Source organism: Bos grunniens, chromosome 2, assembly GCF_055505025.1.
Source record: "Bos grunniens cultivar Pamir isolate PY7600 chromosome 2, Bosgru_T2T1.0, whole genome shotgun sequence".
In the NCBI taxonomy this organism is placed as follows: Eukaryota; Metazoa; Chordata; class Mammalia; order Artiodactyla; family Bovidae; genus Bos; species Bos grunniens.
The window spans coordinates 74,620,759-74,648,240 of NC_141166.1; the positions used below are offsets into that span (position 1 = coordinate 74,620,759).

The 27,482-nt window shown below is 37.0% G+C and overlaps 1 protein-coding gene across 4 annotated transcripts in view; it reads left to right on the forward strand.

Annotated features, from left to right (window-relative positions):
- The window catches only part of RAB3GAP1 (RAB3 GTPase activating protein catalytic subunit 1), a 110,961-nt gene that overhangs the window by 49,088 nt on the left and 34,391 nt on the right, over positions 1-27,482 (forward strand). For all 4 annotated transcript variants that reach the window (XM_086351118.1, XM_086351088.1, XM_086351096.1 and 1 more), the window contains exons 6-10: positions 13,095-13,214; positions 14,661-14,826; positions 20,108-20,207; positions 22,386-22,467; positions 27,171-27,239. In XM_086351118.1, the coding sequence (XP_086207244.1) occupies positions 13,095-13,214; positions 14,661-14,826; positions 20,108-20,207; positions 22,386-22,467; positions 27,171-27,239 (537 nt within the window). The remainder of the gene's footprint in view (positions 1-13,094; positions 13,215-14,660; positions 14,827-20,107; positions 20,208-22,385; positions 22,468-27,170; positions 27,240-27,482) is intronic.

Consider the following 27,482-nt stretch of genomic DNA (forward strand, 5'->3'; position numbering starts at 1 on the left):
AATCCAGTATTCTTGCCTGGAAAATCCTATGGACAGGGGAGCCTAAAGAGCTACAGTACATAGGGTTGCAAAAAGTCAGACATAACTGAGCGACTAATACTTCCAGGTTTTTCTTTTTCATGTGCATTTGTACACAAGTTTTTAAAAATATTTACTTATTTGGCTGTGTTGAATCTTAGTTGCAGTACTTGGAATCGTTTTTGCGTTTTACAGTATATAGGCTCTAGAATGTGTGGGCCTGGGGGCATGTGAGATCTTAGTTCCCCAATCAGGAATTGAACCAATGTCCCCTGCATTGCATGGTGGATTCTTAGTTACTGGGCCACCAGGGAAGTCCCCTATAGTTTTTAAAGCTGGTACCACAGAGTATAGGATAGTTGTGTAACCTCCCCCAAACTCTTCTCCATTCTAATATTTGGCAGTCACTAACATGGAACAGCAAACTGGTTCCAAATAGGAAAAGGAGTACGTCAAGGCTGTATACTGTCACTCTGCTTGTTTAACTTCTATGCAGAGTACATCATGAGAAACGCTGGGGCTGGAAGAAGCACAAGCTGGAATCAGGATTGCTGGGAGAAATATCAATAACCTCAGATATGCAGATGACACCACCCTTATGGCAGAAAGTGAAGAGGAACTAAAAAACCTCTTGATGAAAGTGAAAGTGGAGAATGAAAAAGTTGGCTTAAAGCTCAACATTCAGAAAACGAAGATCATGGCATCCAGTCCCATCACTTCATGGGAAATAGATGGGGAAACAGTGGAAACAGTGTCAGACTTTATTTTGGGGGGCTCCAAAATCATTGCAGATGGTGACTGTAGCCATGAAATTAAAAGACGCTTACTGCTTGGAAGGAAAGTTATGACCAACCTAGATAGCATATTCAAAAGCAGAGACATTACTTTGCCAACAAAGGTTCGTCTAGTCAAGGCTATGATTTTTCCTGTGGTCATGTATGGATGTGAGAGTTGGACTGCGAAGAAGGCTGAGCGCCGAAGAATTGATGCTTTTGAATTGTGGTGTTGGAGAAGACTCTTGAGAGCCCCTTGGACTGCAAGGAGATCCAAGCAGTCCATTCTGAAGGAGATCAGCCCTGGCATTTCTTTGGAAGGAATGATGCTAAAGCTGAAACTCCAGTACTTTGGCCACCTCATGCGAAGAGTTGACTCATTGGAAAAGACTGATGCTGGGAGGGATTGGGGGCAAGAGGAGAAGGGGATGACAGAGGATGAGATGGCTGGATGGCATCACTGACTCGATGGACGTGAGTCTGAGTGAACTCCGGGAGTTGGTGATGGACAGGGAGGCCTGGCGTGCTGCGATTCATGGGGTCGCAAAGAGTCAGACACGACTGAGCAACTGAACTGAACTGAACTGAACATGTTCTTAGTCACTGTAAGTTTTGACCTTTCAGGAGTTTCATAGAGATGGAATCAAATAGTAACCATATGAGACTGTCTTCTTTCACTCAGCATAATACTTTTGAGATCATTTGAAATAATTTTGTATCAATGGTTTGTTCCTTTCTATTAGTAGTATTCTACTGTAGGGATATACCATAGTTTGTTTACTCATTCCCCTGTTGAGGGATAATAGATTTATTTCTTGGATTGGACATTTATGAGTAGAGCTGCTGTAAATATTTTTGTGTAGATCTTTTATATGAAAATATATTTTTAGATTACTTGGGTAAGTACCTAGGGTGTGATTAAGTCACATGGAAGCCAGTCACATGCTAAGTGTATATTTAACTTCATATGAAACAGCCAAACTGATTTCCAAAGTGATGTACCATTTTGCATTTCCACTAACAACATATGAGAGTTTCAGTTGCTCTGTATCCACAATAGCACTTGGTGTCAGTTTTTTTAGTTTTAGCTGTTCTAACAGATGTGTTGTTAGAATGAGAATATCTCATCCTAATTTTGATTTCGAATATCTTTCATGTGTTTTTTGCCATGAATATACTCTGTGGTGAAATGTCTGCAAGTCTTTTGCCCACTTTTTAATTGAATTGTTTTCTTATTGTTGTGTTTTGAGAGTTTTTAAATATATTCTAAATACAAATATTTTCTCTAGACAGTAGTTTATCTTTTCATTCTCTTACTAGTGTCTTTTCCAGAATAAAGTTTTTAAAATTTGATGCAGTTTGGTTTATCAGTTTTTTACATTATGAATCATGCTTTTGGTGCCATTTCTGAGAACACTTGCATGAGGTCAGAAAGCTTTCTCCTAATTAAAAAATATATGTATATAAACTTTAAAAAATTTGTGGTTTATTTTAGGTTTATAGAAAAGTTATAGAGATAGTTACAGACTCTTCCAAGATATCCTTCTCTCAATTTCCTCTGTTGTTAGTTTATATTATCAATATATGTGTGTCAAAACTGAAAAGCCAACATTGGTACATTAGTTAAAACATTAGTACATTGTTGTTGTTCAGTCTCTTAAGTCATGTCTGACTCTTTGCAACTCCATGGACTACAGCATGCCAGGTACTTAGTCAAATTTTATTTAACTAGTTTTTCCACTAACATCCATTTTCTATTCAAAGATCTAGTCTGGGATACTGCATTGCATTTAGTTATCATATCACCTTAGATTGTTCAGTCTACATTCCTGTGAAAATTTCTCAGTCTTTTCCTCATTTTTGATCACTTGGAGCTTTGAGGGGTACTAGTCAGGAATTTTGTAGAATCTCGTTCAGTTTGAGAGATTTAAAAATTAAAAAACAATTTTTTTTTCTAAACTTTTTATTTTGTATTGCTTCTAAGTCACTTCAGTCATGTTCGACTCTGTGTGACCCCATAGACGGCAGCCTACCAGGCTCCGCCTTCCCTGGGATTCTCCAGGCAAGAACACTGGAGTGGGTCACCATTTCCTTCTTCAGTGCATGAAAGTGAAACGTGAAAGTGAAGTCACTCAGTCGTGTCTGACTCTTAGTGACCCCATGGACTGCAGCCTACCAGGCTCCTCCGTCCATGGGATTTTCCAGGCAAGAGTACTGGAGTGAGGTGCCATTGCCTTCTCCATATTGAGGTATAGCCAATTAACAATATTGTGGTAGTTTGAAGAAAGCAACAAAAGAGCTCAATTTTAACATGTATGCATTAAAATATTTTTTTGAAGTAAAAAAAATTTTATGGTTACATTTGGGTTATGACTTTGGAAAGAAGATCATAATGGTGAAGTACCTCTTTATTATATATCAGAAGGTCATATTATCATCATGATTTAGTCACTAGTGACCTTAACTTTGATTACATGGCCAATTATTTGTTTTATTCTAAAAGTTTTACCTTTTATATTTAGAGCTTTTATCCATTTCAAGTTGATTTTTGTATAATATTCTTTTCTTGCTTGTGGATGTTTAGTTGTCCCAGCAGCATTTGTTGAAGAGTTTCCTTTCTTCATAGACTTACTTATACAACTTTATCAAAGATTACTGGCCACGTTTGTGTGGGTTTGTTTCTGCATGCTCTTGGTTTTATAAGTGTTTACATTAAATAGTCCCTTTCCTTTTCCTTTTTAAAAATCTTTTTCAAATTTGTTTTGGCTATTCTAGCTCCTTTGCTTTTCTGTTTACATTTTAGGATTGGTATATATCTACAAAAAGTCTCATTGGGAGTTTTATTGGAATTGCCTAGAGTCTGTAGATTATTTTGGTGGAGAATTGATATGTTTATATGCTGGGTCTTCCACTCTATGGTCACAATTGGTCTCCAGTTATTTAGGTCTTCTTTAATTTCAGCATATCAGATCAGATCAGATCAGTCGCTCAGTCGTGTCCGACTCTTTGCAACCCCATGAATCGCAGCACGCCAGGCCTCCCTGTCTGTCACCAACTCCCGGAGTTCACTCAGACTCACCTCCATCGAGTCAGTGATGCCATCCAGCCATCTCATCCTCTGTCATCCCCTTCTCCTCTTGCCCCCAATCCCTCCCAACATGAGTCTTTTCCAATGAGTCAACTCTTCGCATGAGGTGGCCAAAGGACTGGAGTTTCAGCTTTAGCATCATTCCTTCCAAAGAAATCCCAGGGCTGATCTCCTACAAAATGGACTGGTTGGATCTCCTTGCAGTCCAAGGGAATCTCAAGAGTCGTCTCCAACACCACAGTTCAAAAGCATCAATTCTTCGGCGCTCAGCCTTCTTCACAGTCCGACTCTCACATCCATACATGACCACAGGAAAAACCTTGACTAGACGGACCTTTGTTGGCAAAGTAATGTCTCTGCTTTTGAATATGCTATCTAGGTTGGTCATAACTTTCCTTCCAAGGAGTAAGAGTCTTTTAATTTCATGCCTGCAGTCACCATCTGCAGTGATTTTGGAGCCCAGAAAAATAAAGTCTGACACTGTTTCCAGTGTTTCCCATCTATTTCCCATGAAGTGATGGGACTGGATGCCATGATCTTAGTTTTCTGAATGTTGAGCTTTAAGCCAACTTTTTCACTCTCCACTTTCACTTTCATCAAGAGGCTTTTTAGTTCCTCTTCACTTTCTGCCATAAGGGTGGTGTCATCTGCATATCTGAGGTTATTGATATTTCTCCCAGCAATCTTGATTCCAGTTTGTGTTTCTTCCAGTCCAGCGTTTCTCATGATGTACTCTGCATATAAGTTAAATAAGCAGAGTGACAGTATACAGCCTTGACGTACTCCTTTTCCTATTGGAACCAGTCTGTTGTTCCATGTCCAGTTCTAACTGTTGCTTCCTGACCTGCATACAAATTTCTCAAGAGGCAGATCAGGTGGTTTGGTATTCCCATCTCTTTTAGAATTTTCCAGTTTATTGTGATCCACACAATCAAAGGCTTTGGCATAGTCAATAAAGCAGAAATAGATGTTTTTCTGGAACTCTCTTGCTTTTTTTGGTGATCCAGCGGATGTTGGCAATTTGATCTCTGGTTCCTCTGCCTTTTCTAAAACCAGCTTGAACATCAGGAAGTTCACGGTTCACATATTGCTGAAGCCTGGCTTGGAGAATTTTGAGCATTACTCTACTACCGTGTGAGATGATGTAATTGTGCGGTAGTTTGAGCATTCTTTGGCATTGGCTTTCTTATCCTGTGTATTTTTTATTAGGTGTATATCTAATTATTGCTTGTTTAAATGAGCTATTGTAATGGTATTGTTTAAATTTTTTTCATATCCAGCGCTTTGTTCCTGGTATATAGGAATGTGACTAATTTTTGTGCCTTGAGGTCATATCCTGTGACCATACTAAATTCAATTATTAACTGTAGAAAGAGTTTTGTGGTGTCTTTTGAACTTTCTTTGTAGTCATATGAATAAGCATAGTTTTACTACTTTTCCAATATCTGGTTCTGTTTTTACCCTCGCCTTTTTAAACTGGCTAAGGCTCCAGTAAAATACTGAATATGAATGGTGAGAGTGGACAGCTTTGTCTTGATCCTAATCTTGTTTAGTCTTTTACCATGAAATTTGATGTCAGGTATAGTTTCTTCATTGATATGCTTTACGAGGTTGGGAAAGTTCTGTTCTTAGTTTGCTAGGAGTTTTTATATGAATGGATGTTGAATTTTGTGAAATGTGTTTTCTACTTAAATTGATATGATCTTTTGTTTCTTTTGTTTTTTAATATGGTGATTACATGGATTGATTTTTAGATAGCTAATTAGCTTCGCACCGGCAGGATGAACTCTACTTCTTCTTTGTGGTTTAACTTGCATTGATTTGCATAATTTTTACTTCTATAGCTGGATGATATGCTAATATTTTGTTAAGGATTTTAGTAGTAGTAGTAGCCAAACTCAGTCATGTCCAACTCTTTGCGACCCCTGTGGACTGTAGCCTGCTAGGCTCCTCTGTGCATGGAATTCTCCAGGCAAGAATATGGGAGTGGGTTGCCATTTCTTACTGCAGAGGATCTCCCCAATCCGGGGAGTGAATCTGGGTATTGCAGGCAGATTCTTTACCATCTGAACCACCAGGTAAGCCCCTGTTGAGGATTTTGGTGTCTGTGTTAATGAGAAATATTAACATTACAAAACTTACATTTTGGTTTTGATATCAGACAAACGCTGGCCTCATAACATCAGTTGGGAAGTATTTTGTTCTCTTCTGTTTTTTGAAAGAGATTGTGTAAAATTGATGTTGCTTTCTTTAAATGTTTGGTAGAATTTGTTCAGGAAACCACCTGGGCCTGGAGGAGTTTTACTGAGGTGGCAGTCCCTTCTATGGTCCAGTCTTTAAGCAGAAGTCTTCCGTCTACTTCCTTGCCTCATGTACACCCATATCCCTGAGGGGCCATTCAAAATGTTACAACCTCTGTACTGATTTGGATTGATGGAAAGCCCATACACAGACAATACTTGATTAAATATAAAGGATACAGAAGGAAATTGATGTGTTCCTAGGTTACCTGGTAGAGAGATTGGTAACAACATCAGAAAAAGTATGTAGCTTTTTATTCTCAGTGCCTCATGAGCAGGGGATGCTAATATCTGAATGACATCACACTTGCAGAAGCATAGTTTCCAAACCTAGACTTATATTTATGAGACTAGGGCATTCTTGGACATAGCCTAACCTGTATACATACCAAAGACCACTTCTGCTGGGCTGGTTTATACCTTATCATCTCAGAGTGGTATAATTCACATTGTCATTGCTAAGCTAAATATGTGGTAGTTTCAGACATAAACAGACTTTTCTTCTATCATTCTCAGGCTCTGTAGTCTATCAAAGCATAGTCATTTTGCTCTGTAAGTCATACTAATAGGCTTTTAGCATCTAAATGGTTTATCCTGTAAGATCCTGATCCCTAGTCACTAGCTGTTGTGGTGTCTACCCAGAGTTGATAATCCCCTGGTTTTCTTCAGTCACCTTTACATGCTTATTTCTGCCTTTAAGTTCCCTCTTTGTTTTTGTGACTCAGGAATCTTTTTTTTAATCTGAAGTTCAGCTATGTATTTCAAAAACATTATCATATCTTACCAGGTATTTTGGGGTGGAAGGGGACCTACGTCATATCAATTTGCTGTATCACTTCCATATTTTTTCATTTGATTTTTCTTAAAGATTAGAAGGGCAACAACAAACTTTTGAGAATTTAAAAATTAGGCATATTAAAACTATGTGTTTTCTTTTATTCAACAGACATTCTTCTAAAACATTTACTGTGAGTCAGATACTGGGCTATCAAGGGTAAACTGTGGTCCTTGTCTCAGATGGCTTTCGGATTAGAAGGGGGTTTAGAGATAAGGGAACAGATGGCGGCACTGCTAAGTGCTTTCATGGGGGGCAGCACAGAGCTTGAGGCAAACTCATAGGAGATACTGCCTTTCCAGATAGATCAAGTCAGGAAATGTTTCCAAGGAGAGGTGATACCTTACCTGAATCCTGCAAGGCAAGTGAGAATAAGCCAGGTGAGTTTAAATAAAAAGATATTCAAGGCAGAAGAGTGTAAGTAGAGGTGATGATGCCTAACTGAACTTGAAGCCTGCAAATAGTTTGGGAAGCCTTGGGGTAAGCTGAGGGTTGAGAATGGCAAAAGATGAGATAGTGTCTATGAATTTGTAGTCTAATGTGAACTAGGCATCTTAACAAGATTTCATATTGTTCTCATATTTTTTAAATAGAATTTTGAAATTATAATTGTTAAAAATTCTTACTTTCAAGGATACAAATTAATCATGAAGCTTCTTAGCAACTGAAGAATAACATACACATAAGTTTTCAGCTTTAAGTATTTCCTTTTTTAAGTTGAACAAAAAACATCTATTTCTGCTTTATTGACTATGCCAAAGCCTTTGATTGTGTGGATCACAATAGACTGTGGAAAATTCTGAAAGAGATGGGAATACCAGACCACCTGACCTGCCTCTTGAGAAATCTGTATGCAGGTCAGGAAGCAACAGTTAGAACTGGACATGGAACAACAAACTGGTTCCAAATAGGAAAAGGAGTACGTCAAGGCTGTATATTGTCACCCTGCTTATTTAACTTATATGCAGAGTACATCATGAGAAACGTGGGGCTGGAAGAAACAGAAACTGGAATCAAGATTGCTGGGAGAAATATCAATAACCTCAGATATGCAGATGACACCACCCTTATGGCAGAAAGTGAAGAGGAACTAAAAAACCTCTTGATGAAGGTGAAAGAGGAGAGTGAAAAAGTTGGCTTAAAGCTCAACATTCAGAAAACTAAGATCATGGCATCCGGTCCCATCACTTCATGGGAAATAGATGGAGAAACAGTGGAAACAGGGTCAGCCTTTATTTTTTGGGGCTCCAAAATCACGGCAGATGGTGACTGCAGCCATGAAATTAAAAGACGCTTACTCCTTGGAAGAAAGGTTATGACCAACCTAGATAGCATATTCAAAAGAAGAGACATTACTTTGTCAACAAAGGTCCGTCTAGTCAAGGCTATGGTTTTTCCTGTGGTCATGTATGGATGTGAGAGTTGGACTGTGAAGAAGGCTGAGCGCCGAAGAATTGATGCTTTTGAACTGTGGTGTTGGAGAAGACTCTTGAGATTCCCTTGGACTGCAAGGAGATCCAACCAGTCCATTTTGAAGGAGATCAGCCCTGGGATTTCTTTGGAAGGAATGATGCTAAAGCTGAAACTCCAGTCCTTTGGCCACCTCATGCAAAGAGTTGACTCATTGGAAAAGACCCTGATGCTGGGAAAAGACCCTGGGGGCAGGAGAAGGGGACAACACAGGATGAGATGGTTGGATGGCATCACTGACTCAATGGACATGGGTTTGGGTAGACTCTAGCAGTTGGTTTGTGATGGACAGGGAAGCCTGGTGTGCTGCAGTTCATGGGATTGCAAAGAGTTGGACACGACTGAGCGACTGAACTAAACTGAAAGTTAATAAAGTAGACCCCCCAAATTTGAAGTATAATGCAAAATATTTGTACTATACATAGACAATGAGTAAAGATTGTCAGAATGAGAAAAACCTAATATATGATTAATCAAACTTACAAAAAATAGAACATTTATGTCAAATGCTGAGTTTTGATGGTTCAAGTTTATCAATCTATTTCTATTTTGTTATCTCCTCTTTTCAGTTTTTGTATCAAACATCTGCCAGGTTAGCATTAACCCTATTTAACTTTTTAAAAAGTATTTTGTAAAACTAGTCTTAAAAGTTATGTGGGCATGATGTTAATGAACCTGGATGTGTGTCCGCACAGCAAAGCCAATTTACTGATACCGAGTTGTGGTAAAGGACAGTACAGTGTTATTGCAGGTCACCAGACAATGAGAATGGGAAACTCATGATCAAAAGACCCAGCTTTGCAATAGCTTTCAGGGAAGGGTTTTCAAGAACATTGTGAGGGAGGGGGCCGCGTGGTCCATGATCAGCTTGTGCTCAGCTCTTGGGTTGATTGGCATCAAGGTAAAGTTTGGCACATCATCAATTTTCTGGCTCCAATCAGTTTGGGCACTTCGTGCTTGCAGTCAGCAGTTTTCATCTGGTGGGGTCTGGTTTCTGTAAAAACAACTTAGGAATATGTGTCAGACATTTATATTTTTTAAGGAACTGGGAGTTTGATGACTCTACTATGTGGTTGATTTATAATCTGAATTGTTACCTTTCCCAGCCCAACCTCTTTTAGTTTCTACATGTTCACATATCCTGATAATTAATGCTTGAGCCAACCTTTAGAGACCCAGGGGAGATCTGGGAGATGAAAATAAAAGCCTTTTACTTCAAAAGACAGGGACACAGGCACTTGGTTACAGTTTCACGATCAAGTTTTATAGTTTAGGCAAGGTGGTGGTTTAGTTGTGTCCGACTCTTGTGACCCCATGGACTATAGCCTGCCACGCTCCTCTGTTCATGGGATTCTCCAGGCAGGAATACTGGAGTGGGTTGCTATTTTCCTTCTCCAGGGGATCTTTCCCACCCAGGAATTGAACCTGTGTCTCCTGCATTGCAGGCAGATTCTTTACCAACTGAGCTATGAGGGAATCTTAATAATGTGACTTATTGGCTGCTTCTCTCTGCCTCCTTTTATACATATCCTTTAAATACCTTCTAATGGCTGATCCTGAAACCCTCATTAGAAATTTAGTCCCTTGATTAATTGCTATTTATTAAAAAAAAAAAGTCATAGAAATGATACAAACATTAATTTTAGCAGACATTTATGTTCAAATGTAAACTTATGAACTCTTTTGTGAGCAGAGGGTGTGGTAGGTAGGTTCATAAGTCCTGTTAATATTAGTCCACATACCTAGTTACAGAATTTTCTTTTGTGATGAGAACTTTTAAGATTTTTAAGATTTATTCTCTTAGCAACTTTCAGATGCACTGTACAGTATTATTAACTATAGTCACCATGCTGTACATTACATCCCCATAATTTACTTCCTTTATAACTGGAGATTTGTATCTTTTGGTCTCTCCACCATTTCCGCCACCTCACATACCACCTCTGGCAGTCAGCTATCTGTTGTCTGTGTCTAGGAGCTTGGTGCATTTTTGTTTGTTTGTTTTTATTCCATATGTAAGTGAGATCCTATTTCGTCTTTCTCCGTCTGACTTGTTTCACTTAGCGTAATGTCCTCACGTCCGTGCATGTTGTTGCACATGGTAAGGTTTCAGTTTTTTCTATGGCAGGATAATAATCTGTTGTGTGTATGCATGCGTGCTTAGTCGCTTTAGTCGTGTCTGACTCTGTGTGACCCTGTGGACTGTAGCCCACCAGGCTCCTCTGTCTGCATATACATACACCACATTTTCTTCATTCATTCACCCATTAATGGATACTTAAGTTGTTTCCATATCTTGGCTTTTGTAATTGGTGCTACAGTGTTCATGGGGGCACATAACTTTTTGAATTAGTGTTTTCATTTTCTTTAGATAAATACCCAGAAATAGAATTGCTGGGTCATAAGGTAGTTCCATTTAAAATTTTTTTGAAGACACTTCCATACTGTTTTTCCTCCTGGCTGCACCAGTCTATATCCCCACCAACAGTGACTGAGGGTTCCCTTTTTTCCCTGCATTCTTGCCAATAGTTTTTCTTTTCTTTTTGATGATCATCACTCTAAAAGATACAAGGTTATATGTCATTGTTGTTTTGATTTGTATTTCCCTAATGATTAGTGATGTTTAGCATCTTTCCATGTAGCTGTTGACCACCTGTATGCATTGATCTTTTAAAGATAATAGTGACAGGGAAAATACATTTGTAATCAAAGAAGAGAGCATATTTAACAGAGGTAATGGGGTGGTATTTGAGATAAATCTTCAAAAAAAAAAAGAATCTACTGATGTTCCATGATGACTGTTGAGTAGGGAAAACATTCCAGGTAGTGGAAACAAATACATTGAGGATTGGCTTTTATTGCAGATAAATAGGAAGCAGTTCACTTTGGCTTATTTATTGTGAACAGGAGTATACACTGGCACAATTTTATGTGTATGGAGGGGGAGGAGTTAGTTTGGCAACAGCTATCGATTGGCAACAGCTATCAATGTTAAAGATGTTTAAGATGTTCTTTTAGCCAGCAACTTCTAAGAATTTGTCCCACAGTTATACCAGAAATTGTTGCAGTGTTGTTGCAGTAGCATAAAACTGGAAACAAAGTACTGACCAGTAGGGGAGATGAGCCTTTGAAAAGAAGGTACAGGAAGTATATTAATCTAATCTTTTTTGAGGAAAGGATGGGTCAATGGACAGATGGAACAGTTTTGGAAGAATGACCAAGAACGATTGACAACTGTTTCTCTCTAGTTTCTGGGGATACCGAGGCAAATAAGTGCTTTTGTTTTCTTTCTTCCAAGGATATTAAGAAAAGAAAGAAAAAAACTGTATGTAAATAGATTTAGAGCCTAAAATTCACAGCTCTGGGTTCTTTGCGGTATTTGATGCTACTTCTACATAACTAATTTTGATTTCAGGGGTAGGAGGGTGGAGGAGACGTGAGAAGATGAAATAAACTTTTGTCATCTAAACAGCAAACAGATTATGATTGGATTTTAAAAAAATTAAATCTTTTTTGCTACTGTTTTGGGGAATTTCTTGAGACTGTTCATAGAAGTATTCATAACTGTGTAGAGTTAAAATAGGCAAATGAGTAATGCCTTTTATAAATTTATATTAAAAATATTGTTAAATAAAAACACAACAGGGAGTGAATAGGACAGGAATTTTCAGGAGGCAAGATTACCAGTTTGACCTTAATGTTTTTGTAAATTTTGGCTGCCGATTTGTGGTTTTTAATGGACTTGTCAACTAAATGAGAAGTTTGCATTATTGTAAGATACCAAGAGTAAGCCTGATAATTTTGTGATTCCTATCTAATATGTGTTATTGAGTGAAAGAATATAATAATTCTTTAATTATAATACTAGATTAAGGAAATGGCAACCCACTCCAGTGTTCTTGCCTGGAGAATCCCAGGGACGGGGGAGCCTGGCGGGCTGCCGTCTGTGGGGTCGCACAGAGTTGGACACGACTGAAGCGACTTAGCAGCAGCAGCAGAGTAAATCTGGAGAATTAAATGGCAACCCATTCCAGTATTCTTACCTGGGAAATCCCATGGACAGAGGAGCTGGTGGGCTACAGTCCATGGGGTCACAAAAAAAAAAAAAAAAAAAAAGTCAGATAGGACTTACCGACTAAACAAGACTAAATCATGTTCTTACTTTGACAGCACAAGTATGACTGATAGTTATTTTCCTGACATTTAGGGAATCTATTAAACTTTAACTCTCCACATTAGTGGACTTAATGTTATCACCTAATTAGTACAAGAAGTCAGTGCTGGCTTTCATGTTTTATTTTTGAAACCTAACTAAGACAAAACTGATTATTTAATTTTTTTTCTTTGTAATTCGTAATTTCAGCAAATCGCTGCGAATTTGTAAAGAATGGAGAGAAAATAGATGAATGATGTGAATTTTGTGCCAAATGAAGGAAATTCAGGTTGTTATAGGTTCAGTTGCCATTTAAGAAGGAAAGAAAGACAGACCTGGGTTCAAACCTAACTTTCTTTTCAGGGAAATATTTTTCACGTTTCCCAAATAATAGATTTTTGTGTTCTGACATTTTTGCCTGTTTAATGGCAGTGATTCTTTTTTCTTTTTTTTAAAGGTATGGACTCCGAGAGTTTGTGGTGATAGCACCTGCTGCAAACAATGATGCTGTCCTCAGTGAATCTAAGTGCAATCTTCTTCTGAGCTCTGTGTCTATTGCTTTAGGAAACACTGGCTGGTAGGTGGACATGTCAAAACACCTAGACATGAGTTTTAAGAACTATTTTAAATTAAAATTTATGAAGGAAACTGCTTGCTAAATGTTAGGTTTTTGATTAATATAGGATTAGTATTTTTATGTTATTATATTGGAATATTATATATAAGGACCAACACAACAAAATCTTTAGGGAAAGCGTATCTAAAGGGAAACTTACTGAAATATTACATGAATATTTAAAATTAATAAATTGTACTGTTTTTGTATTTTGCTTCCAAATGTTTAATCTATTTAAATTTTGATGCAAAATCAGAACATGGAAGCAACCTAGATATCCATCAAGAGATGAATGAGTAAAGAAGTTGTACCTACACACAGTGGAATATTACTCACGTGAAAAGGAATGAATTTGAGTCAGTTCTAGTGAGGTGGATGAACCTAGAGCCTGTTCTACAGAGTGAAGTAAGTCAGAAAGAGAAGAACAAATAAATAGCGTACATTAACATATATATGGTACTGGTGAACCATATTTGTAGGGCAGCAATGGAGATGCAGACAATGAGAACAGACTTACAGACAGAATGAGAGAGAAGGTGGGCCCACTGAGAGAGTAGCACTGAAGCATATACCATATGTAAAATAGATAGCCAGTGGGAATTTGTTGTGTGACTCAGGGAGCTCAACCCAGGGCACTGTAACAACCTAGAGGGGTGGGATGAGGTGGGAGATGGGAGGGAAGGGACATATGTATACCTATGGCTGATTCATGTTGATGTGTAGCAGAAACCAACCCAACACTGTAAAGCAATTATCCTCCAATTAAAAATAATTTTAAAAATACAAAGAAAAATCTAATTTTAAAAACTTGATAACAGAGCATCACCTTGTTCAGCCTCCACTAGGACTATGCATTCAGGTAACTTGAATTTTTTGTTTCTCTGCACATGTTTTCAAATGACTGAAAGTGCTACAGGTATTGATTTTTGAAGTTAAGATAGATTTTAGTGAGTAGGCTAATTTGCAGATACGGAAATCTTTGAATAAGGAGGAACAACTATATCTTCAAATGATTAAGTAAAATATAATTCACCACTAATGTAGGTTTAATTTGTATTGTTTAATACCTGTGAATCAAGTTTAATTAATGTCCTTGAAAATCCTAGTAGGTGAGATCACTTTTATTCAAGAAAATTTTTATTCTGCCTTTTTTTTTTTTTAATGATTTTTCAGCCATTTAAAAATAATGTTCTGACTGTACAGTGCCACTTGATGATAATTTCATTTTATTAGTGTAAGGAGAAAAGAAACTAATAATGCCTTTGTTATAAATATGTCTGTGGAATGTTCCTTGTTTATTTCTTTAGATATTTGAGATTAAAATAATGTTATACTGTAAAGCGAGATTTAGAAGCTATTCAATGTTTAATGAACTTACAGTCTATTCTTGTTAATTATATCCTACAGCCAGGTGCCACTCTTTGTGCAGATTCATCACAAATGGCGAAGAATGTATGTGGGTGAATGTCAGGGTCCTGGTGTCCGAACTGATTTTGAAATGGTTCATCTTCGAAAAGTGCCAAATCAGTATACTCATTTATCAGGTCTGCTGGATATCTTCAAATCAAAGATTGTGAGTTGGCATTGATACTTTGCCTTATCTGGGATCCAGATAAAAGTAGTAATTTAGTAATTTTATTGATTTCATAGAAATATTTCTAATATTGATAATATAATTAGAAGAAAGATGTAATCGATTATAAAAATTACTCTGTATCTAAAGAAACAAATATCCAATTAGTTTTTAGTGTACAAACTAAAAACTAGTTTGTATACTAGCTTTGGTTGTTCTGTTAACATTTAGATACTGTGTTAACTCTTTATATTCCTTTTTCTCTAACAGTAATATTGCCAACCCTCCCCCGTGTGAGTGGGCCTCTATGTAGCTACTTGTTGGGGACTCTGACTAAGAGCAACTGAGATGTGAACTCTTGGGTTCTGAATTGCTATTTTTCCCCCCAAGGGTCTATTTGATGTTTAAAATTAATCTGGCTTATAATGCTATGACTGAGGGCAGCAGGGCTAACTTGGATGTGCTCAATACATCTTTATTTTTCTCTAAAAACACTATAACAGAGATATGGAGGACTTGCCTGTGCTACTCTTTTACAAAGTAGCTGTCCTAGACTCTTTAAAAATAGCAGTTTCATGATAGGCAATACAAATTCTGGGAGCTATTTAGCTTAAAAGAGAGTGAAGTGATGTAACAACTAAAGGCAGTGTGTGATCCTTGATCACAGCAAAATAGCCATAAAGGACACAATTGGAACAGTGGGACAGTTTTAGTATGGACTATATATTACAAAATAATATCAGTGTTAAAATTCTTGAGTGTGATAATTGTGTTATGGTTGCATAGGATAATATCCTTGTTCATAGGAATCACATGCTGAATGAAGTATTTAGAGGTGAGTTGCCATGATGCTTGCAATTTACTTTCAAAAGTTTCAGTCAAAAAGATCATGTGGGTATTCATTATGCTAGCTTTGCAACCTTTCTGAAGGTTTACAAATTTTGAAAATTAAAAAAAATAAGAAAATGCTGAAATTTCTTTTATTAACATATATTGTTTGTAGAAAGATATTTAGGATTAGAACTTCATAAATGTATGTTTTCAGTGTTGAGGCTGTAAACAGCATGGTGCTAGGATTATCACTACAAAGATGAATCTACTTGATATTTTAAAAAAGTACATGTACCAGGTTAAGAAATTAAAGAGGTAAAAACTTCTTTATATCCTTAGTCCCTTTCCTCAAAATAACTATTGTTAGCTGTTTCTGTGATTATCTCCATTAAACAAATGATAGAAGTATGTCTTTTAGAAAGTTCCCTGTCTATATGCAACTTTTCCCCCAAAACCTCTCTGGACCTTGAAATGCTGTCTTAAATACTACTCAATTCTTCATGTGTTGCCTTGAGAAATTTTTGAAAAAGACAAATATGTGTTATTTCTACTCTGTTAGTTTTCCTTTGTTCTCACCAAATCTTCAATTATGTTTAATTATTTTAGATAAAATTCTAGTCAGATGCAAATATTAATGTTTTATTCCTCTTTTTAAAAACATTAGTGAAAGTTATTTTCATGGATCTTTTACTCCTCTACGTAACTCAGCTTCTTACTAAAACTAGGGACCACATTGATTTGTGAAGCCTGATTTAGAATATGACTGTTAAAAAAAAAAAAAAAAAAAGCGTTCCTAATCAGTTTATTACATCGTCTTTCAGAACTTTTACAAACCTCACTGGTATAAATATGAAAGTTTATTTGGTAAGAGTTGAACTTAAAATAATTGAGACTTGTTTTGAGTACTTTATTGGTATTACGTAAAACTACTTAATATGCAACTCTCTTATACTGTCTTTATAAGGCTATCTTTATAAATATTACCCTTTAAATCTACTGGAAGTGTTCCAAGGCACTTTAGCCCCACAGTGGCAATTTATTTCATTTTCACATGAATCTAATATTTTGAAAAGGCTTCCTTGGCAGAGTGGCAGCAGAGGGTGGTTGTCCTTGAAATCACATAAAGTTTAAATTTAAATCCTCTTTTGCCACAATCCTTTAAATGTTTGAAAGCGCTCTCATACCGTAGTGTTTCCTTTTTCAATTTAGACATTCTTCATTCTATCAGATGTTCTTTAGTTTCATGGTTTTATATTCTGATTTGGATATTTATCTTTCTTAGAATTGTATTTATTTCTTCATGTTCTGGGGAAGTTTTGTTTGCAGGCTCATTTTTAATGTCATCTTTTTGTAGTTTTAAACTTTCCTATCTTCTCTAGTGGTTTTATAATTTGTGATTGCTTCTTATCTGTAGACTATTTCAGAAGCCTGTCTTAAAATGGTGTTTGATGCCTCTTGCTCGGTGTTGATATTGTGGTATTGCACATGGAGTCTTGGAATCATTGAATTGCTTGCTTGGATCATGAGTGAGTGAGTGAGTGAAGTCACTCAGTCATGTCCGACTCTTTGTGACCCCATGGATTGTAGCCCACCAGGTTCCTCCATCCATGGGATTCTCCACGCAGGAATACTGGAGTGGGTTGCCATTTCTTTCTGCAGGGGATCTTCCCGACCCAGGGATTGAACCCAGGTCTTCTGCATTGCAGGCAGACGCTTTAACCTCTGAGCCACCTGGGAAGCCTGGATGCCTGGATCATAGGAGTGGGTTTTTCCCTAGATCACACAACTTTTTCTAGCCTTATACCTTCCAGCACAGCCACTGCTCCAATCTAGAGTACTCTGTCCATATGTCTGCCTTAAGCAGAGAGTCTTGTAGTGCCCTCAGTCTGGGCTGAGTACTTTGGATCCATTTAATGCAGTCCATAATCCTGGCTGTCATCTGGAACTTAGCAAGCATGTGTCTTGGGTCCCGCTTAATACTTTTAGTTTTCTGTACCTTTTCTATACCTTTTCTAGGGTCTGTGAAGATAAGTCATGTTTGATCCTAGCTGTTTCTTTTTGGTCATCTCTTTCTGTATTTGCCAACATTGCTAACGTGACTGGAGCAGAGGTTATGTGTCAAAGTGACCTCATTATGGTTTCTAGATCATTACTGGTCCAGAATTACTGGTGAATGCTCATTTGGTACCTAAACCTAAGTAAAAAGTAATTATTTCTGACCAGCTAGAATCTTACTTGCTTCTGTAGGACACAGCAGCCCAAAACTGAATTAACTCTCTCTTTTTTGGCAGCTATCTTGAGATTGAGTTTGTATTCAGTTAAAGTTACTAATGACATTTATAGCTACTGATGCTGAGCTAAAGGGTCTATGTTATTTCTTCTGACCAGCAGTATCAGAAACACCTGGAAACTGGGTAGATATGCAGGATATTGTTGAATCTGCATTTTCATAAGCTCACTAGGTCATGCCTATGCATACTTAATTCCTATTCCACATTAATATAGCTTAACCATTATTAAGGGAAGCTGAGATCATGAGATGTTTGGATATTATTAATTTTTATTATTATTAATGAGTATAAAGATAGATCTTAATTTTCTGATTCATTAATATAAACTATTTTGCGTGAGTGACCATTTGTCACAGTCTAACATTTTCGTTAAATATTCAAGACTGGCTTTGAGTTTATTTTCATTTCAAAGGGAAAAAAGACATCTTAAACCTAGTTTTATATTTTGTAGCAGTTTTACTTTATTTAAAAAATGATTCACATTTTTTTACATGCAACATGGCTGAAGAGACTAGTAAGAAATTATATTTGTGTAATTAAAATTGTGTAAGATATTTTGAAATAGTATTTTACTTAATAGAATGTAATATCTCTTCCTGGTAGTAGGTCAAACAGCTTTTTTTTTTTGGAAGTTTATTTCTTTCTTAAAAAATTTATTTTTAATTGGAGGATAATTACTTTACTATATAGTGATGGTTTCTGCCATACATCAACATGAATCAGCCACAGGCATACACATGTCCCCTCCCTCTTAAACCTTCCTCCCACCTCCCTCCTTATCCTACCTCTCTAGACTGTCACAGAGCACTGGCTTTGGGTTTCCTGCATCATACAGCAAATTCCCACTGGCTAGCTATTGTACATTTGGTCATGTGTATGTTTCAGTACTACTCTCTCAAGTCTTTCCACCGTCTCCCTCTCCCACTGTGACCAAAATTCTGTTCTTTATGGCTGTCTCCTTTGCTGCCCTGTAAATATGATCATCAGTACCATCTTTCTAGATTTCATATGTATGCGTTAATATACAAAATCTGTCTTTCTGACTTCACTCTGTATAATAGGATCTAGATTAATCCACCTCATTAGAACTGACTCATGTGCTCCTTTTTTGTAGCTAAGTAATATTCCATTGTGTGTATGTACCACAACTTCTGTATCCATTCATCTGTTGATGGACATCTAGGTTGCCTAGCTATTGTACATAGTACTGCAGTGAACATTGGGGTACATGTATCTTTTTCAGTTATGGTTTCCTGAGGGTGTATGCCCAGTAGTGGGATTGCTGGTTCGTATAGTAGTTTTATTCCTAGTTTTTTAAGGAATCTCCATACTGTTTTCTATAGTGGCTGTTATCAATTTGCATTCCTACCAATGGTGCATGAGGGTTCCCTTTTCTCCACACCCTCTCCAGCATTTATTGTTTGTAGACTTTCTGATGATGGCCATTCTGACTGGTGTAAGATGATACCTCATTGTGGTTTTGATTTGCGTTTCTCTAATAATGTGTGATGTTGAGGATCTTTTCATGTGTTTGTTGGCCCTCTGTATGTCTTCTTTGGAGACATGTCTGTTTAGATAGTCTGTCCAATTTTTGATTGGATTGTTTGTTTTTCTGGTATTGAGCTGCGTGAGCTGCTTGTATATTTTGGAGATTAATCCTCTGTCAGTTGTTTCCTTTGCTGTTATTTCCTCCCATTCTGAGGGTTGTCTTTTCACCTTGCTTGTACTTTTCTTCGTTGTACAAAAGCTTTTAAGTTTAATTTGGTCCCTTTTGTTTATTTTTGTTTTTATTTCCGTTACTCTAGGAGATGGGTCATGGAGGATCTTGCTGTGATTTATGTCAGAGTTAAGCAGCTTTATTTTAATGTAATTTGTTCTCTGGCATTATAGGCTGTGAGAATTTCCCCTATGAAAATGATTTCCTAAATTCCGCACCTTTGGCTCTAATAACTTCAGTGACTTAGTTTTCCTTTTTAATGGCTAGAATGTCATACATACATTTTTTATGGCTGGTTTATGTGTGCCATATCTAACACTATAACCTGAAAATCCCCATGTCATAAAGGTAGTAATTCATCTACTTCAGTAGTTTGAAATTTGCATCTGGTATTACAAGGGTACTAACATTTCATGATATTGTCTTTGCATTTACTTCTTAGGGATGTCCATTAACTCCACTGCCTCCAGTTAATATTGCTATACGGTTTACCTATGTTCTTCAGGATTGGCAGCAGTATTTTTGGCCTCAGCAACCTCCGGGTGAGATAATTTAGAACTATATTCAGAAACTAAAAGTATTTAACAGTGTGTTTCAAGTGTTTGAAATATTTGTAACTCATTTTTAATGTATAGTGTTGCTAATTTCATTGCCCTTATCACTTTTTTCTCTTGAAAATTGTAGGTTTTTCTAGAGACAACTCTAGAATTATTCTAGACAATTACTCTAATTGTCAGTTACTCTCTACTTGACAATCTGTCTTTGAAAAAAATATTATTTATAAAGCATTCCCTTGCTATGGAACATTGTATGCTGAAAATTAGTACGTAATGAATAATTAAAATGTCTGCTTTCAGAATATAAGAAGAGAAACCTCTCTTCTATGCTGAGAACAGACGTGCACAGAACCTTATAGAGAGTAGAGTGTGAAGTAGAGGGTTAAATAAGGAAAGCAGAAAAAAAAAAGAAAGAAATGTATATATACACATATGCTGGGAAGAGCTGTAGAATATTTTACTTTAACTTGTGTTTTTATAAAAATTAATTAAAATCATTTTACCTACTTAGCCATTGATGTACTGATTAATTTCAGTTCAGTTCAGTCGCTCAGTCGTGTCTGACTCTTTGCGACCCCATGAATCGCAGCACGCCAGGCCTCCCTGTCCACCACTAGCTCCCGGAGTTCACCCAGACTCACATCCATCGAGTCAGTAATGCCATCCAGCCATCTCATCCTCTGTCGTCCCCTCCTCCTCCTGCCCCCAATCCCTCCCAGCATCAGAGTCTTTTCCAGTGAGTCAACTCTTCGCATGAGGTGGCCAAAGTACTGGAGTTTCAGCTTCAGCATCATTCCTTCCAAAGAAATCGCAGGGCTGATCTCCTTCAGAATGGACTGAAAGAGTCCAAGGGACTCTTCAAGAGTCCAAGTGCTAAAGTTCACATTTAAATCCTGGTCAAACTCCAAGTCGCATCATCCTTTGATTCTACAATGTTGCTTTTCACCTTTTAATTTAATTAAAATTTATACAGTTATAGTCCAGCAATAATTTTTAGCTTGCTAAGTTTTAAAAAAAATTATTTTTGACTGTGCTGGGTCTTAGTTGCTGCTCAGATTTTTCTCTAGTTGTGACGAGGCGGGGCTACTTTCTACTTGCGATGCCTTCTCTTGTGGCGCACAGGCTTAATTGCTCTGTGGCTCTTGGGATCTTCCCAGATCAGGGATCAAACCAGTGCCTCCTGCACATTAGTAGGTGGATTCTTTACCACTGAGCCACCATGGAAGCCCTAGCTCACTGATTTTAAACATGTCCTTATTATAAATTTTGAAGTTCTTTAATTCACATTTTATAATAAAACTAGTTATTTTGATCTCTGTTGTAAGCATTCTTTAGTTGGAAAAATGGAATGAACTGATTTGAGAAAATTTACTGACTCAAGTAATTGAACCATATTTAATGCTAATTTTAATAATTTAGTTAGGGTGTGGGTATTTGTCAAACATGATTTTAGTGAATCTGTAAATGTTCATAACTCAACAGTAGACTTTAGTAATTCACAGTGTTGTGTGAATAATTAAAAACAACCATTTGTGTTACTTTGAAGACAAATCTTTTTGACGTCTTTTAGAAGTGTTTATTCTTCAAGAGGGATGAAACTAAGCGATGATTTACCTTCTAAATTTTCCTCTAATCTCAGATACCATTCATAAGGGAATGGAAATTATTTTCTGTGCTTCAGATATTTCCATATACTGTCAGCTTAAATAAAGTTTTATTAATGATGACTAATTTGGGCTATTCTGAAATTATTAACAGCAAAACTGATGAATGTAGGTTGATGATTAAATTTTTTAATACTTATTTAATTGTTCTTTTAAATAACATGAATCACATACTTAGAAAATTTTTAAAATTTACGAGAATAATATTCTCTTGAATAGTATTTAAGGACTATTTCAGAAGGGCAAAATTTAGAATGCAGGCTTGAATACAGCACTTTACAAACAGGAATTAAATGTATCCTTTTACTATAACTTTCCGTTTTTTTTACTCTAACATTCTTGGAGGAAGTCTAATATCTGACAGCTTGCTCTCTAACTTGCTGTGTCTTAATGTAGACAGTTTTAAATCTATAATCTTTCAAAAGGTTGACATAATTAAATTTAAATTCTTATTTCTCCACTTTTGGCTAACTTGTGGAAATTTTTTTTTCTTCTTTAGATATAGATGCCCTTGTAGGAGGAGAAGTGGGAGGCCTGGAATTCGGCAAGTTACCATTTGGTGCCTGTGAAGATCCCATTAGGTGTGACTTGCGTTATATCGTTTGAATTATGGGACTTTTAAAATTCTATTTGATGTTGATTTTACTGTGTTTTATAATACTGCAGCCTCCTGGAATGAATGTAGTACTGGAAATAGAGACCTGCTTGTAATAATCTGTCCATCTTTTTTTTTCCTCTGTAACTTAAGAAGTAAAAGAAGGTTTAAAGTAATATATAAAACATATATAATACACTTAATGTATTAAGTGTATATTAATAGAATACATTAATGTAATGTAATGTATAATATAATGTAATATACAATAATAATACATTAATGTAATTAAGTGTATATTAATACACTTAATGTATAAGGAATCACTTCCTTATAGAAGTGATTCTTGACCTACTTTGGGGAAACGTTTTAAATATTGAAAAGCACAGACATTGTCATATAACACAAATTTTCGTGTGTCCATCACCCAGAGTTAACAATTTTTTGCATTTTTCCTGGCCACTTTTTCAAAATTAAGACGTAAATAAGAGACACAAAGGTGACCTTATAGGTTACCCAATTGCTTTTCTAGAAGAACTACTACTTAAAAAAAAAAGAATAAAAACAACTGTTTCACGAGAAAATGTAGGGGTTGGAAAACTTCATCACTGCTAGCAAAATATTTGGAAAATATAAACAGTGCTGATATAAAAACTATCTCATTTGTTAAACTATTTGGTTATTTTAAAATATATATATTCACATTTTGTCGTTCAGTTGCTAAATTGTGTCCTACTCAGCGACCTCATTGACTGCAGCACGCCAGGCTTCCCTGTCTTTCACCATGTCCCGGAGTTTGCTCAAATTCATCATGTCCATTAAGTCAGTGATGCTATCTAACCATCTCATCCTCGGTTATCCTCTTCTCCTTTTGCCTTCTTTAATACTCTCACTTAAATGTAGAAATAATAATACTTTTCACTTAAAATCACTTAAGGGAGACGATAAAGTGGGTATCTTTTAAAATTGATATTTATTATATGTGCCAGACACTGTGCTAAGAGGAAGATCCTGAAGTAAAACTGACAGCTTCTGCCTTCTCGGCTTTTGTAGTCTAATTAAATAAAATAGATGAACTAATCACCTAAGTAAACTTAGAATTATAAATTATGGAATAATTTGAAGGAAAAGTATAGGTATGCCATCAGTAAAGTCTTCTCAAAGGAAAGGGTATTTACTCTGAGTCTCAATTAGGGAAGAATTTAGCCAGGCAGAGAATGAGAGAACGACCATTCCAGGTGCAGGGAAGAGCCTATGCAAAGCACCCTGATGCAGGAAACAGCTTGGAAAGTCTACGGAAGGAAACAAAAGGTGGCTATCATGGCTAGAATGTAGTGGGCAAGCAAGAAACGGTGTCGGAGTGGATACAGATAGAATTGTGGCTTCCAGTGGGGTCGTTTATTTGAATTTTACTTAGAGAAGATTCTAGGGGGAGAGCAATAAACTGACCTGAGAGAAATGTGGAGGTTTTAATTGTTAAATATTTCTTCCAAATCTGTATCATGATGAGGAGTCAGTCAGCAAAGGAACAAGTGATTGAAGAACACAGAAATAAGTTGAGGGTAAGATGGTGCATGTGGCATACCATTTAAATCAAACAGTGATTAGCAAATATTGTGGGCACAGTGCTTTTGAAAAGGCATCTTTAATAGTGAAAGAGTCAGTATCTTGTCTCATTGTCAAAGAAATTTTTCTATAGTTAGAGGGAGAGGAGAGGACTTAATCATAAAAGCTTAGGAATTGCATTTGAGGTTCATTCTTTAAAAAATTCAGTAGTGGATAGTTTTAAATTTCCAATCATTCTAATCATTTAAACTATATGATATCACATATTATTTGCAGTCATTTTTTACCTTAATTAGTTTTATTATGAATAATAAATTCATGTTCAGTGCAGAGAAAATGTAAAAATGGGCAAAACCCCTATGTTTAGTAGTCACATTGTCTAGTGGCAAACTGTTTAATAGTCAACTCTAATTCAAGCGAAAAATCAGTTTTTTGGATAGATACTTAGTAACTCAAATGTTTAATTGGGACCATTGTAGAACCAGGCTCAGAAAATAGCCTTGAGCCAAGCCTGCCTAATTGTCTGGTTCATAACCCAGGTTACACTGCATTGTTGTGGAGTGCTGGCCCACTGTGAATTCCTAACTGTGCTTACAGATTCAGATTCTCAGACTAGAGTTGCCAGTTAGTCAAGTATCACCAAAGAGCAAAGAAATGAAGTAATTGACCCTTTTGACTTCTATATTCTCTGAACATAACAAGTGAGATCAGAATCTAGACAGGAGGGAAAAAAAATCATTAAATTTATAATCACCTACTCATAGGTGCTCACTGACCACAGCTTGCTATATGTGCTTCCGACCATTTTTCATATATATGAATTAGGTGTGTATATGTACATGTTTATGTGTATATATGCAGCAGATCCCCCAACACCACCCTCAAGTTGATTTGCTAGGAGAACTTGTAGGACTCAATGTATAGCTGTGCTCATGCTTATTTACTAAGAAAAAGGATATGGTGCAAAAATCAGCAAAGGGAAAAGGCATATGGGGTGAGGTCCGGAGCAAATGAAGGACAAACTTCATCTTCCCATGTAGTCACACAGGACACATTCAGTTCCCCCAGCAATGAATTGTGACAGTATGTGTGAAAGGGTGTCTACCAGGGAAGCTCACTAGAGGCTCAGCACTTAGAAGTTTTAATCAGAGACTGGTCATGTAGGCACCCTCTGGCTAGCCTGTACCAGAAGGAAACCAGATATTTCCATCAACCGTGTTTTTGGCACAGGTAATTTAGGCACAGGGAATGATAGGAACCCTCCTGAAATTCAAGTTCCCAGATGCCAAACCAGGGACTAGCCTTGCAAGTAATCCTTTCTCAGTGTTAGGCCTGCTATGGTAACTCTTTTTTGCACAGTATTTATTTTATAAATATATGTCATCATACATTTTTTTGTGGCTTGTTATTTTATAATTTTACATGAAAAGTTTCTGAAATTTAATTTTCATCTATAAAAAGAGGTCAGCAAACTATGACCTGTGGACCAAATCTGACCAGTGGCCTGTTTTTATATACATAATGAGCTACATTACCATAGTTTTAATGGGCTGAACTCTGGATGGTGAAACTGTAGCCCAAAAGACGTCCCTACAGTTAGCCCATGAATGTGCCCGGAATCTGTATGCACTGTGGATGGTCTTCACGGGGCTAGGTCTTGTTCACCCCATGCTCTTCTGATGTAATGGAGCTTAGGGATCTGCTCAGCCTCCAGCAGAGCCTGCACCAGGCTTCCAGCAGATCTGCTCAGAATTTGATGCCTCTTAGCCAATCTACCCTTCATGGGTCTCCACCAGGGAAAGCCACCCCAAGCACACCAAAGGCTCAGGGGGTGAAGTCTCAACCCAAGAAAATTATAGTAGAAATCATGCTCCCCAACCTCGTGAGACAGTGAGACTTCCCCTCCCAGATCTCCTTCATCAGGAAGACTGGTGATGGTCAACCTCAAGGTCAAGCTGCACCAGTGCGTCCAGATGATGGACCCCGAGAGTCTTAGAGAGCAGCTGTCCCCAACCTTTCTGGCACCAGAAATGGCTTTCATGGAAGACCAGGGTGGGAGGTGGTTTCAGGATGATTCAAGCACATGGCATTTATTATGTACTTTTTTATTATTATTACCTCACATCCCTGGCTTGGGAAGATCCCTTGGAGAAGGGAATGGCAACCTACTCCAGTTTTCTTGCCTGGGAAATCCCGTGGACAGAGGAGCCTGGCAGGCTACAGTCCATGGGGTCACAAAGAGACACGACTCAGTGACTAAACAACAAGGGACTAAAAGTGGTTTTACATTGTTGAGGGTTTTAAAAGAAAAAAACAAGAATATAGCAAACTATTGATACATGGCCCATAAGAAGCACAAAATACTTCCCAGAGGATCCTTTGTAGACAAAGTATGCCAATTCCTGAACTATAAAAATAATATTTTCAAAATTGAGATATAACTTATGTACCATAAAAGTTACAATTTTAAAGTATACAAATTAGTGTTTTTAGGGTTCAGAGTTGTGCAACCATCGTTAGTATCTAATTCCACAACATTTTCATTACCCTAAAAAGAAACCCCTCACCTCTTAACTATCACTACCTCCACCTCACCCCCTGCCCCCGCCATCCCAGTCTCCCTAGGGCCTCTGGGTCTAGACTGATATTAATGTACTTTTTGCCTATATGGATTTGCCTTTTCCGGACATTTCATATGGGTTGGATTATACCATATGGGACCTTTTGTATCTGGCTGTTTTCACTTAGCATCTTTTAGAGGTTCATCCACATTGTAGTGTGAATCAGTGTATCATTGCTTTTTGTGGCCATATAATACGCTGTCCTATGGAATAGTGCTATGTTTTACTTAACTCATCAATTGACACACATTTGGTTTACTTACACTTTTTGGTTATTATGTATAGCATGGTTTTTTCTTGCAGACATTAATATAAATGTGCCACCATTTGCTAAACCAGGTGCTTACAGTTTTATTATATTACAAATCATGAGCATTTTTAGCATACTTTTTGGGGCATATTTCCAGTTATTTACTGAGGATACAATTCTAGAAGTAGAATTGTTGAATCAGGTATATATACATTATTAAAGCTTACAGATATATTGTATGTTTTGTTTCAGTGAACTCCATTTAGCAACTACATGGCCCCACCTGACTGAAGGTATCATTGTGGATAATGATGTTTATTCGTAAGTATGTTAAAAATAGTACATTAAGAGTCACAGATTTCAAAAGACTAACTGCCCAGTGGGTTAGCAATTTTTCTTTGAATCAATTTCTGATATGGTTGTTTGCTTTTGTTTTTAAAGATCAGTTTTTAGACTGATGTATATTAGAAATGTGTTTTAAGCTGTGGACTTTGGAGACAGGATCCTTAGTTCCGGGGTAATGAGCAGTCTGCATCTTACTTGGGCTTAGCGAAGATGTCTCTA